The sequence below is a fragment of the Rhipicephalus sanguineus genome, chromosome 5 (assembly GCF_013339695.2).
Source record: "Rhipicephalus sanguineus isolate Rsan-2018 chromosome 5, BIME_Rsan_1.4, whole genome shotgun sequence".
In the NCBI taxonomy this organism is placed as follows: Eukaryota; Metazoa; Arthropoda; class Arachnida; order Ixodida; family Ixodidae; genus Rhipicephalus; species Rhipicephalus sanguineus.
Genome location: NC_051180.1, coordinates 84,286,257 through 84,299,018, shown reverse-complemented (window position 1 = coordinate 84,299,018; position 12,762 = coordinate 84,286,257). Strand labels below are relative to the sequence as shown.

At 46.3% G+C, this 12,762-nt stretch overlaps 1 protein-coding gene across 1 annotated transcript in view; it reads left to right on the top strand.

Annotated features, from left to right (window-relative positions):
* Positions 1-907, top strand: part of LOC119394778 (doublesex- and mab-3-related transcription factor A2) — a 130,355-nt gene extending 129,448 nt beyond the window's left edge. The window contains exon 5 of the mRNA XM_049415985.1: positions 662-907. Coding sequence (XP_049271942.1) covers positions 662-907 — 246 coding nt within the window. The remainder of the gene's footprint in view (positions 1-661) is intronic.
* The last annotated feature ends 11,855 nt before the right edge of the window (positions 908-12,762 follow it).

Genomic DNA, 12,762 nt, shown 5'->3' with positions numbered 1-12,762 from the left:
GCTTGGCGCTTCGCCGTTATGCATGTATATGATTTAAGTTTCGATTCCTAGAACGCACGTTGCTATGGCCGCTCCTGTAGCGCACGGTCTTTCGAACGTGCAGGCACCTATTCGCTTCACGCAGTTCGCTGCGTTCATATTTGTCATTCCTGCTACCAGGCTCAAACCACGTGCAGCTGAATTGCTGCTCGTCGCCTGTGACTTTATGTGGAGTACGAAGGATACAATAGGTTCTTGTTATTAAAATTTCGGACAGAGTTAGGAAGTGTCCACTAATAGCGAAACCCTGCTTTGCAATTTGAAGTCACCACTCACATACAGTGTGCATCTCTGTGTCTCGACTGTGTGTCTGTAATTTGGAAGCGTTTTATGCATAGTTTCAAAAGCAGTTTTGGCGAAGAATTAAAAAGAAACATACAGTCGTCAATACAATGGACTGGGAAGAAAAAGATGAAGATGATGGCTTTCGCCTTTGAGTCGCCTTAGGCGAGTGCCTAAAGGACCATGTGACTTTTTCTTTAGGGAGATCTTTTTGCAAGCATTTGTCCCTTTCACCAAATGCAGGGTAGCAAACTGGACGTACGTCTGATTGACTTTCCTGCTCTTCATTTTCTCTCTCTGTTTCTCATACACATTTCTATTCTCACACGCGCATGCACAGAAGACAGGAAACCGTGCCGCCCTTGGCGTTCGGCGCGACCTCACGGTTGGCGAGGGCCGAGGGGGCGCCGCAGAGGGCCCCGGTAAATCATGCCCGCAACACAGGCTCGCCTCTCCGCCGGCGTGGTTGCCCCGCCAGTGGAATTACGGCACGCCGCCCGCCGTCTCGACGGCGCTCTTTGATGTGGCCGGCGGCACACACCGCGAACACATAGGTTCTATAGACCGATCCCCCTTCGACTTCTGACCATTCTTTCCGTACTGAAACAGATAGGAATAGATCCCCGCCACCTTCTGCGCGGTCTCTACTACACCGGAAGGGTTTATTCTGAGGAGGTGCCGCCTCTGGGGCAACAGTAGTGAAGCAGGACTGTGCCGCACGGTTTATTTTGCAACGGCAGTGCGCTGAAGGGTGGCTTTCTTGCGCCGAGCGCCCCCTACACAGGGATACGTGATCGGCCCTGGCATTGAATGATTCGCAACTGCTGACACACGAGAATGCTACAACATGACGGCGAGTGGCACCATGACGCTTCGGTATTTGCGTTCCGTCGGTTCGGGTACTTCCGTCGCCTTCTATAGGAACGCTGTCTTCACTTGATACTGTAGCGATTGCGCCAGAGCTCCAAGGCTCGCACCTGTAATGGAAAAGGCTCTTTAGCTGGTGCCGCACATCATAACCCTGACACGCATGTACGCTATATAGCGACCGTCCTATACGTCCGTTTCTTAGTAAACTGCAATGCCATGTTGTTACACCCAGTGACGCTCGCCTTTGTGACTGCAGCTGCGCGCAGCATTTCTGACAAACGTTCCGGTTGATCAGATTATGAGGCCGGCGATCACGGAACTAGACAAATGCTATGAACACGCTCTTTGCTTGCGAATGTGGATGACTGTGGGCATCGGGGGCGTAGCCAGGAAGGGGGAGGGGGTCATACCCCCTCCCAAAAATTTTCAATTTTGCTTGCGTATATATACACGCACACATACAAGCGCACGCATGAACATACATAAAGTATGGTTAAACCCCCCTTCCCCCCTGAAAACAATTTCGGGCTACGCCCCTGGTGGGCGTGTTTGCACGGCAGACTGGATGGTGCATTGCGCAACATAGTGTTGTGTGTGTGTGTGTGTGTGTGTGTGTGTGTGTGTGTGTGTGTGTGTGTGTGTGTGTGTGTGTGTGTGTGTGTGTGTTGATTGCGCAATGTTGCGCTACGCGTGCTTCTCCCTTGTGTGCTGTCAGTGTTGCGCAATACACCATCCAGCACGCTCTTCGCTCGATAACCATCGACCACACATCCGCGGCTTATTTATCCGACCCGCATCCTCATCTCTCCATATACGGCTGCTTCGCATTTGACTCGCGTACGTCTTGCTGTCGCGTAGCACATCGACTGCACACTATAGGATAGGCCTTACGGCGCATGTTTCTGCAGCGGGGGCTTCTTGCAAAGCTGTTTCTGAGACGGCAACTCTTTCTCCTGCCTCACACAGCGTCTTGTTCAAAGGTCGTGGTGAGAAAAAATAACGAGAGCTGTCGAAACACGGAATTCTCGGCGCGCCGGCGATGCCATCCAGGCCGTCTGCGCAGCCTCCTCGTCACGTTCTGGTGCCTGTGTACCGCCATATGCGTACACGTTTCAGCGCATTTGCGTGGCGCAACGTTTATTACTACGAACGTGCGGCGGATTCCTTTTCTTTTTCCCATACACTCTTCGTTGGTCTGTGTTTCTTGTCCGACTCGCGACGTGGCCTGAGTTGGGCATTGTTCTTCTTTTATGAGTGCGGGGAGAATGCAATGCTCCCTAGAGTCTCTCGGGCCGCGAACGTGGTGCGTGCTGCACCGCTGTATATGCGTGTATGTATAGACGGTGGACCGTGTTGTGCCATTGGCTATTGAACGGCGCGGCACCACCACAAAGGGGCAACAAGGTGGAAAACGCCGCGGCATTTACCGCAGTAAAAATAGTTTTCCCGGGGGAAATATCTCCCCGTCGCTGTTCGTCCTTCACGTGACCACCGTCAGAAAGTGATGTAAACTAAGCAAGAACGTGTAGCACAGGACACGGAGAAGAAAGGCAAGTGGCGTCCTTGAATATATAGCCGAACAATCTCGCTTATCCTGTACGGCTTCTGAGAGCGAAGGATAGGAAATGCAGAGAGTTAGAGAGTGGGAAAAATAATGAAGGAAGAAAGAGAGGATCACGGGGTGGCCTGTAACTCTTTATCACTTGCTTTTGTTTCTGCGCAGACCTTTTGTATTCACTTTAAGCATCGCTTCGGAGAAATACGAGCTAGCTCGCGCGTTATAAACGACGACCCGCGGCGAAGAACGGATCGAGCTCGCATTCTCCGCAAAGTATAGTCGTAAAAGCGCCAATAAAGGCACGCCCAAACAGAAACCAAAATAAACTGCCGGTCAACTGCATGCCACTCTTCATCTTTCCACTCCCATACTCTTTCCGTCATTCGTTGGCGTTCCGAAAAGCACGCGAGAATGCAAGTTTCTGCGCGCAGAAAGTCAAGAAACGAGGAACCTCCGTTGGAGCAAGTTGTGTGTCGTACGAAGTGGAAGTGTGACAGGTCACGCAATGCGTGCAGGACGGACAGGCAGGCCGACAGTCCTGGCTTCTGAAAACCTGTCTGGAGTATAGTCGGTTTGGTAACATGCGAAGCGGATCTTCGCAAGCTGTCACAACGAGAGAAACTGCACAGGATGGGCTCAATAACGGTCTTTTCTCAATTTCAAAAATTTTCTTTTCTCCTGTGCCAAATGACCGCGAGTCCTCTTGCATATGTCAAACCGCAAACGAGGGCCGCCTTTGAGTCGCGGAGTATGACCTGTTTGCGTAGCCGCCCCTGTAATGTGTGTTGCAGCGCAGCTTCCCTTGCAGCTAATATACCTATAGTGATCACCAGGTATACTTTATATACCTGGAGATACCATGTATGCTTGGAGATCCCGTGTATGCGCCAGGTGTGTTTTGTATGCCTGGAGGCGTTTGGGAATGGCATTGTTCATCAGTCGATAAAAACAAGCTTGCGATGATGATGATACTCTTACAAGTGCATGCAGACAACTTACAGTGAGCTGCCTACAACAAAATAATTTCGTGGTTGCCGCATATTCGAACAGAGGTTTCCGCAATATTCGCAAATACATGCCATGATTACATGTCATGTTGCCACTACAACAAGCTATCTCTCTTCTCTATTTGTTTCAGGCGGTGCTGTGACGGAAGCCGTGCGCCGTGGGCGCGCTGGGAAAAATCACCTTCACAATTCACTCGTCTGGGCAATGCCGCAGCTGCCGAAGATATATAATGAATTAATTAACTACTCGCGGATAAGCATAATGTCAAATTAAGCGCCTCACCGACGATCCTCGCGCCCACGAGAACGACTAGAACCCCAGTCGCCTCCGAAAAGTCCGCCAGGGTGGCCCGACTGAATTCGCACGTTCGTCCTCGAGCTCCTTTTTCCAGCGCCAAAGCCATTTGGTCGACATCGTATTTGTACTCAACACTGTACGCGATTTTTAATGGACTGATTTAGAGTTGTAGTAACAACTTGTTTTTCGTTTACGCCTTCATTTTTCATCCTACATTTTTTTTTGTGCGGTTATACATGTAGTGAACGTACATGTACAAACGCAGAGATGTGATTTATAGATTGTTCCTGTTTTTTGACTGACTCGTGCACCGTAAATGGCGCCGAGAAACACCTATACTATCCCACGAAGAGCTTAAGTTTGTTCACTATGATAGCACGTTGCTCGTTTTTGTTTCTCTCTTGTGTTTTTATATAGCTTGCGTTGTGCATTCGCCTTCTGTTCTATTCCAATTGTGTGTGTGTAAGTGGTGTGTGTGTGCACGCCTGAGGCGGAGAGAGCTGGACATGAACTGCGCATGCGCTGTGCGCGTGGAATGCCTGTACGCCCGATGTATCACATGACAATGAACAAGCTGAACGAAAAAACCAGCAATAGCTGTGTACCTTAGTATGGATGCGCGCGCCCAGTCAAAAAAAAAAAAAAAAAGAAAGAAAGAGTGAGCCAGAAAGCAAACTGATACAATACAATCACTGGAATAAATCAATAGTCATTGTCACCCATAGACAGCGAAACCTTAGTTTTTCATCGTAGAAAAAATCGCAGTCGAGAAAATGTTTTCGGCGGCAGCTGTATTACTTCGCGAGAAATCGCTTTTTTTTTTTCATTGTTTTGAAGTATTGACTATATATTTAACCCTTTCAGCCCTGGATTTTTTATTTTGGTCGGGGAATATTTTTGTGCGCGTTTTCCTAATAGTTATGACCTAAGAAGACCAAAAACGAAAAATTGAGCCAGTGGTGCAAGTATTAATGGATTTACAGACATGACGTCAAATTAGGTCATCAGGGCTCAGCGGTTGCGAAATGAGAAAAATTGCATCTTTTTTCCTGCTATTCACTAGAGTACACAAAATGTGAACCACGTCTCATTTTTCAGTGTGATACTCATTGAAAGAGCTTCGGTACGTCGATACGAAAATGACGCTCACCCGCCTCAGCTGACCCGCCTCGGCGTCACCCATGACTTCGGTCAAGCTTCTTCTTCTTTGCGGCTCCCAGCTCCGCAAGCATGTCATCATTTTGGTGTCAATCGCAGTGGGGATGATTGAAGAAGTATCCCCCCAAGAATCGGCAGTTTTGGTTTCATTTCCAAGGTGCTAGGGCAAGTTTTGTGTGATGGTGTCAATTGACACCGCCAGGGCCGAAAGGGTTAAATAGAGTGGCGTTTCGATGTCTTGTAGCACGTAATTTCATTCGTCGAGTTATTCTAAACTGACAAAGACATATCGCTTGTATAACGAAAGCTTTGCCATCTTCCACCAGCCAATTTGGGAAAATCAGTTACATCGACGTGGTGAAAAAGCGAGCTTGGCACTATTTCTGTCACAGATTTTATTTTCATGGATACACGACAAAACCTCAAACAGCCCGCTTATTTACCATGTCACAAGGTTGCCAAGTACATACATTAAGCTGTTTCTTTTTTTACTTTGTGTGCATGCAATCTAAAGATCCGTTTCCGTGCCCGCAAGCTCGCGTCCTTAATCCGAAAGTTAAGGCAGGCCAGATTCGAGTTGTTCGGCTGTTCGACAGCTAAGGAAACCGGATCTGCCGTGCTGTTACATTAGCGATTTTTGTAATGCGATACTTGTTACTGGCGTGTCGTGGACGCTGCGTAGAAACGTCCCGCGATTTTCTATTGTACCCGAAAAATTCGCGTACTACCCAACAGCATACAACCTTCGTGGTTTCTTGGGAGCTTAAGTCAAGCCCACTAGCATTTGCAGCAAATATACTATATATAGACAGTGAGAGAGGAGAATATAGCTAGCACTAACGTCGCGACCACGAGTCGAAGGTTCGCCGAGCTTAAAGCTGTAAACGTAGTGGGGAACGTTGGTTGGTTGATCACTCTCAAGATTTAGCGACAGCTTTCTTTACAAAGGTTGCATGAATGTGAACTGCTTTATTTTTGGAATGCTTGTAAGGAGACGAAGGAAAGAGTGTGAGTTCACGGTATTTTGCTACGATAGGTTTTTTTCACGGTCGTGTCTAGCGAATTGTAAACAGTTTGGTAGACTGCTGTTTGTGGTGTTGGTATGTGGATGCGTCAGACATTTACAGCACGTGATAAACAAAAAATTCCATTCGCAAAGGTGCCGGAGCGCTAACAAGTGCAGTTGCGACGACCATTTAAGGCTGTGAAACCATCGTGGTGCCCTAACATGCAGGACAAGCATGTGTGAGCCGACGGTGAAGTAATCTAGGCCAAGGCACGTTTTGATGAACAAGCTTATCGTGGGGTTACGCAGTGACCTCACGAACTGCCAAGTATTCGTTATGATATGGCACTGCATTATGTAGCTGCAATGTGTAAAACCAACGGCGCATAGAAGATTTGGACAGACATTCGATATTTTTATTACACTAAAGCTACAATGAACAGAAAAAGTTTCCTAAACAGACATAAAAGTAGCCGCACAGGTAGCAGCGTTGCTTTCCTGCGCAATAATTGAATACATTTGAGGTCGTCATACGGCAACAGATCTAATCAATTTTTTTTTTCATAAGGCAGTTTGGCAGTGTGGTTGAATGAAGAACTTAGCATAAAATGTTTTCTAATGCATAAGCTATTCGTATTCACAGATGTAATTTACCCTATATATTAGCAGGAAAGATGTGCAGACGCATGGATGAGCTCGAAAAATTACATTAGCATGCTTAACAAAGGATTAATGCGTGTCGTGTTTTGCAAAAACGTGAAACCAGAAGTGCAATTTCGATTATGGTAGTTGCAAATGCGGACCCTTTCTGTGTGCACAGGCGAGCATTTGGTCTGAATTTGATGCGATATCATTGTTTTTATAAACATGGCATCGTCGCTTCTAAATAACCCATTTGCTTTGTACTGATTAGTGTTGAAAAGATAACGTCCTAAATTTTTCTAGCTGTTTTTTGCCATTTGAAAGTTCCTTCGCCATCCATCCAAAGTATTAATACCTATGCAATCGTATTTAGTTTGTAATCGACCTTTGTAGGTGAGGCAATTAAATCTCACTTACAGTTTGTCAGCTCTCGTTAATTGTGCTTTACGGCACGCACATTGCAATGCTGCTGACGTTGTCAAAGTATTTCCGATTCGTGTAATGAAAACAAATTACATTTAAAGCAAGCACGTGGCAGCGTCGTGCAGTAGTTATGGCGACATAACCGCATTGCACGAACGGATGCTTCCTCAAAATTCCAGGAATCCAATAATGTAACCCTAATCTTCTCTCTTTATCACGGATGCATGTGCACACAGAAGGCGGCTGCAATCATGAGCTGTGATAGGCGCGCCGGAGAAGGCTTGTGTCGTCACAAAGAGAAGGCATGTGATGACATATCGGAGAAGGCCTGCGTCATCAGATGACAGCAGGCCTCCCTTTGCCCGGTGCATAAAGTATTCAAGGTTTACCCGCGAGGAGCGAAGCCAAGTGCATTCAGAAGACCAGAAGTCGGCGGACCAAACGCGCAAGTCTTCAATTATTGCCTATGCAGGAGTAAAGTGGGGCGCCGCTAAGTTTAATGAATATAAGCGCTGCTCGCAAGAAAACTTAGGGCAAGCCTGCCGTCAGGGTAGTGCTAAGACACTTTCCTTTTCTTCCTCAAAGTTCCACGTATATCCTACTCCGAACGATCGTATAATATAACGTCATATTGATCCCAGTTCAGCAATACCCCTTGGCACTGCCTTGAAGGCAAGTCTGATTCACAGCAGTGAACGAAATGAAATGATATATTGGGCTTTGTGTGCACGAGTGTGTATGTGCGTGCACCACGCTTAATTTTCGAACCTTGAATACCCCACCCCGGTAACTATCTTTTAGCTATTGTTATTATGAACTTTTATCTGTTTCACGAAGGCAACAGTTAAAAGTTAATGAACGCATGGCTAGATCTACAGTCGGCGAATCGAAATCTCGGAAGCAGTTAATATTACCAAAACCTGAGCAGGCAGTCCGGAATGCGAATCCACAATTTGGACTGGCATGCACGGCCACTACGGTGGTGTACTGCCACAGTGGAGTTAGGCAAAAGCTACGCGAAAATACAGTTCTCTCTTGAAACTCGCGCCCCGTAGACCTCTGACGCTGACCGTACACTGCGGCAAGAGACAGAGAGATGAAGAGGAAAGCTGGGAGATTAACTAGATATTAGTATCCGGTTTGCTACCCTGAAATGGGGTGCAGAAATGGGGGTCGGAAAGAGGGTTATCCATTACCTTATCCATTACCATTAAAATTAAAATTATCCATTACCTTATCGTCTACGTTCTACAAAAGAAAGCATTTGTTCTTTTAGGAGACACTGCATAAATTGAAGGGGGAAAAAAGCATCATGGCTTTCCGTTCACTGCTGTGATGCTCCTTTTCTTGCGACATAGCCCCGGTGACTGTGATACGATGATTTAGCAATTGTGGTCGAGGCGTGCGTAAGTGACGCGAACACCATAGCAGTCTTGGAGAATGAGCTATATACACAGAAAGGAGCTATGCACTTTTTTTTTTTCTGTCGAGCTGGTATTTGACGGCGGCGTGTGTGATATAGACGAAGAAGACATTTGTACAGGATCATTCTTCGCGGGGAGTCGTTCTGGAGTGACCTTCGGATTGAGCACAGAATACGCGATGCGGGCAGTACAGTAGTACAGGAACAGTCCATAAGTGTACAGGAGTACTGGAGTGCAGGAGGAGCCCTTAAGTGTATCGCGCCGTCGAGGCCTTACCGGTGGCTTCCAGAGCGATCTAGTATACGAGATGTGTACATTGACAGCTAGGTAAATCGGCTTAGCCGCATTTACTGGAACACGTGGTCACCTTCGCGTCCCCAGAAGCTGAACCTTACGTTAAAAGGGAACGTTCGAAGGCACTCCAACAAGATCGACCGAGCCGCTAAAAAGTTTGTACAGCTGTGGAGTGCTATTTAACCCAGAGAGATGCTGCTCTCGTTTGTCTGGAGTGCGTATAGGGTTTGTGTGTGTGTGTGTGACGACATTTTGGTACTGTGTGCATATATGTAAAGGGAAAAAGTGCGTATGTGTGCGGCATGAGTCGTGAATTCTCAGTTTTCCAGTGGAGGCTGGCCTACTTTGTTCTTGTTCAAGTGTGCTCGAAAGTTACGTTAATAACGTACGCGTTAGCTTGGCCACTGGTATTCTTGTTTCATCATCAGTTGTTAACGGAGGTACCGAACAGCAAGACTAAAAAAAAAAAACAATCACTTGGTTGAAGGAGTTATTGTGCAGGTGGAGCAACTTCATCCTCGCAAATGTACCGTGCATGGTCATAATAGTCTCTGTACAACAACTAAATTGACAACTGCAACTGACAATTGTTGGCTCTGCAAATGAACTCATTGTATTAGCTTTCGGCTGAAGGTACAGACAATGAATGACTCCAGAAGTGGCTTCAGAACAAAATTCGCTTCCTTTAGCACCGAGTTCGCCTTTCTACTTTTTTTTTTTTAAAGGACAGTCTTTTAAGTGACAAGTTCGCGCATTCTCGGTAGTTATTGTCCGGCGAATCTCAAGAAAATTGAGTTTGCATTCTTGTATAATGTTGTGTAGCGCAAAGAGTTGTTGACCTTCGAAATATAAAGAAGTATCAGACGCTGTTCCCGTTCCGTTTATGCCCATTTCGTGCGTGATGTACAGACTTTCGCCTACTCTTTGTGGTTGTCATGTCGTGTGTCAAAACATGGTTCTATACAGTATAAGTAAAGAAAAAAAAAAGATATCGACAATGCCCTTTTTTGTGTGTTCTTTTTGAGTCGGGAGTGTGAAGGGCTAGTCCACTATATAACGATGCTCTCCTCTGTTACGAATTTAAGGTTTAAATAGATGTTCCGGTGCAGCCGTCTTGTCAGTTCGAACTGTGTCACACAAGGCTCTAGGTATAACAGCCAAGAGTTCTTGGCACCTTGCATATCACTGTAGAGTTGTAAAAGTGCGTGTTGGAGTCTATACACGGCATTGTGTGTGTCATGTGTACCATGCTCGCAGAGTTTATAAAACCAAGTGTTGTGTGTGCTTGCGTGAACGTAAAGCTTCGATGTCACCCGACCACCCGTTGCTACAGAAATAACGAGGTTAAAGAAATGTATCTGTAGCGTATTGTTTTCCGGATCGTTATTATGCCTGCCGTGTGGCGTCGCCTGCTCCACGCTGGCACCGCCCGTTGACTGCCAGCCAAAAGAAGATTTTGCCACCCACTTGTCGCGGAAACGCACATTCATGTACGTGATAGTTCAGATAATTCATATACGGGATCAACCTTTTGAGCCGCTACAAATGCACAGAGCGCGTTACTGTTGTGCTCGAATGCTAGCCAGCCATGGACTTCGAGCAGCGATCAGTGCGTTTACGTAGTTAGAGTTGGTTGCGTTTGTTGCGCAGCCACTGATAACAAGCGTTATGCATTCGGCAACTTTAGCTTGATTTTACGACTAGTAGAACGGTGACCGCATCAACATGATGGCAAGACGCAACAGGCGAACAGCGGAAACTGGTGGCGACATCTTGTAGTGTTGTTTTCAGGTAAACTGCCTGTTTCCGACACTTTCCGTTCGGCTTAAAAAACGGCTTCGGCTTTCGGGCCGGTTATCGATTGAAAAAGAGCGAATAGAGCGAGTCCTATAGAAGATTACGCCGGTGCTAAAACCCCTCCCTCCACCTGCAGCTGAGCACAACGCATTCAAATACAAGCTTACCCGTATATGTGTATCCATAAACTAAACGCTACTCCTCTGTTGGTAGGTGAAAACATCACAGTAACGCAAAGTGTCAAAGTGTAATTATGCCCACCGTTGAATTCTACCGCTTGTTCCTTGCTTTTTAGCCAAGCACAGAGGCTGCCACCCACATATGAGGCCTGAGCCCGGTTGGCTACCCTACACTGCAAAAGGAGAAGAAAAGGAAACAAGAGAAGGCAAGGTGGTGGAACTGGACAGCACGGATGAACTTAACGATGACCACGACATCTGATGGCAGCCGATTTGAAACAGGGCGGCAACAAAGCTTGAGCTAATCATGTTTTACTACATATATTTGCAGTTTAGCCCCTTATCTATTTTGTTAAAGCGTCTATTTCTGTTGTATAGCTGCGACGAGACCGGCTTCGTCGACTTCTTCCCCGCTTTATTATTTTTTTACATCAACATTCTGAGTGTTCAGCTTATATCTACCTACCTTTCACACGTTAAACGAGACTACGGAGGGTGGGTGCTCCTACGCTTCTTACTGGGTAACAGCGTCTCTCGTAAATTGCGCTCCTGGTGGCAAAGTGGCAAAGTTTTGCGACAACGTGGAGGACAAGGCGATGCCCGTAGTATGTTTGAGTTATGCCTCGCTCTCCTTGACTGAGAGTAGCATGCATCTTCCATATATAGGACACAAGAACCGGAAAGTCAGCAGTGTCAAGCCGCAAATCGAATGTGTACAATACGGTTCCACACATCGCCACAAGATGTCGCCACTGTATAGTTGGTGTTCCGGGTCACGTCTCGATATTGCGGTAATACGATAAACGCTCAGTGAGAGCTGCTTGTCAGGCTCCCATTAACTTTGTTGTCACACAGTCCAATTAAGCGCTTACGTCCAAATATCTCTTATTTTTCGCTCTCTAGCGCATTCTGTGAACACTTCATTCGCAAGGCTGAGCGACGCGCTCCGTGTAGGATTGCTAGCTGTTTCGTTTGTTAACATATTATATCTTTGCTGCAGTAATAGACAACCATTTCAATGTTTCAAAGGCCAAATTAGTTTAAACTAGATAAGTAAAGAGTTCGTGTTCGTTGGCATAACTGCGTTATCTGAGAGCATTCCGTGCCACCAGCTGCCTCGTGGTTTAAGAGTTAACGCGTGCTTCTTGTGAGTTGTTGAATTGTTAGTCTGTCATAGAGCAGGCAAAAGAAGGGCAAAGCGACACTTTTTTCCGGTTTGGCTACGCACTAAACATTAATCTCTTTAGTATTCCTCTATTTTATTCTCCTGGAGTCGACACTGCGAAAATTATAGAGAAACATTCAGAGGAAGGTGGCGACAGGAAGAAACTAACATCATCGTCATTGCGAAACTAAGGATAGCTGAGCCAAGCTTTGTAAACTTATACCTGAGCCTCGAGCGTCTGTTTAGGCAAGGGTTCGTAGAAGGTATATATTTAAGTATTACGACAAGCATCAGTGGCTGATGAGGCACTGGTAGTGAGTTCACAGCGATATAAAAAAAAATTTTTTATGTGACCAGGTTCAGCGCTATTCTTAAACGTTCACTATTGCCAGGTTGAGCTGGAAATAAATGCTGTAGGATTTCACTTCTTTCGTGGTGCGTTTTTTTTTTTTTCGTGCGCGTCTCGTGGTCATTGCGATCATTTAAATGACGTTGGTGCGTACTTCGGGTTTCGGTGTCCCAGTCATCTGCTGCCGTTCGCATTGAAATCGATATACATTATAGTAGGAAAAAAAAAAATGTGAACTGCTTTGCAGCCAAAACCACGAACCACTGCCCCG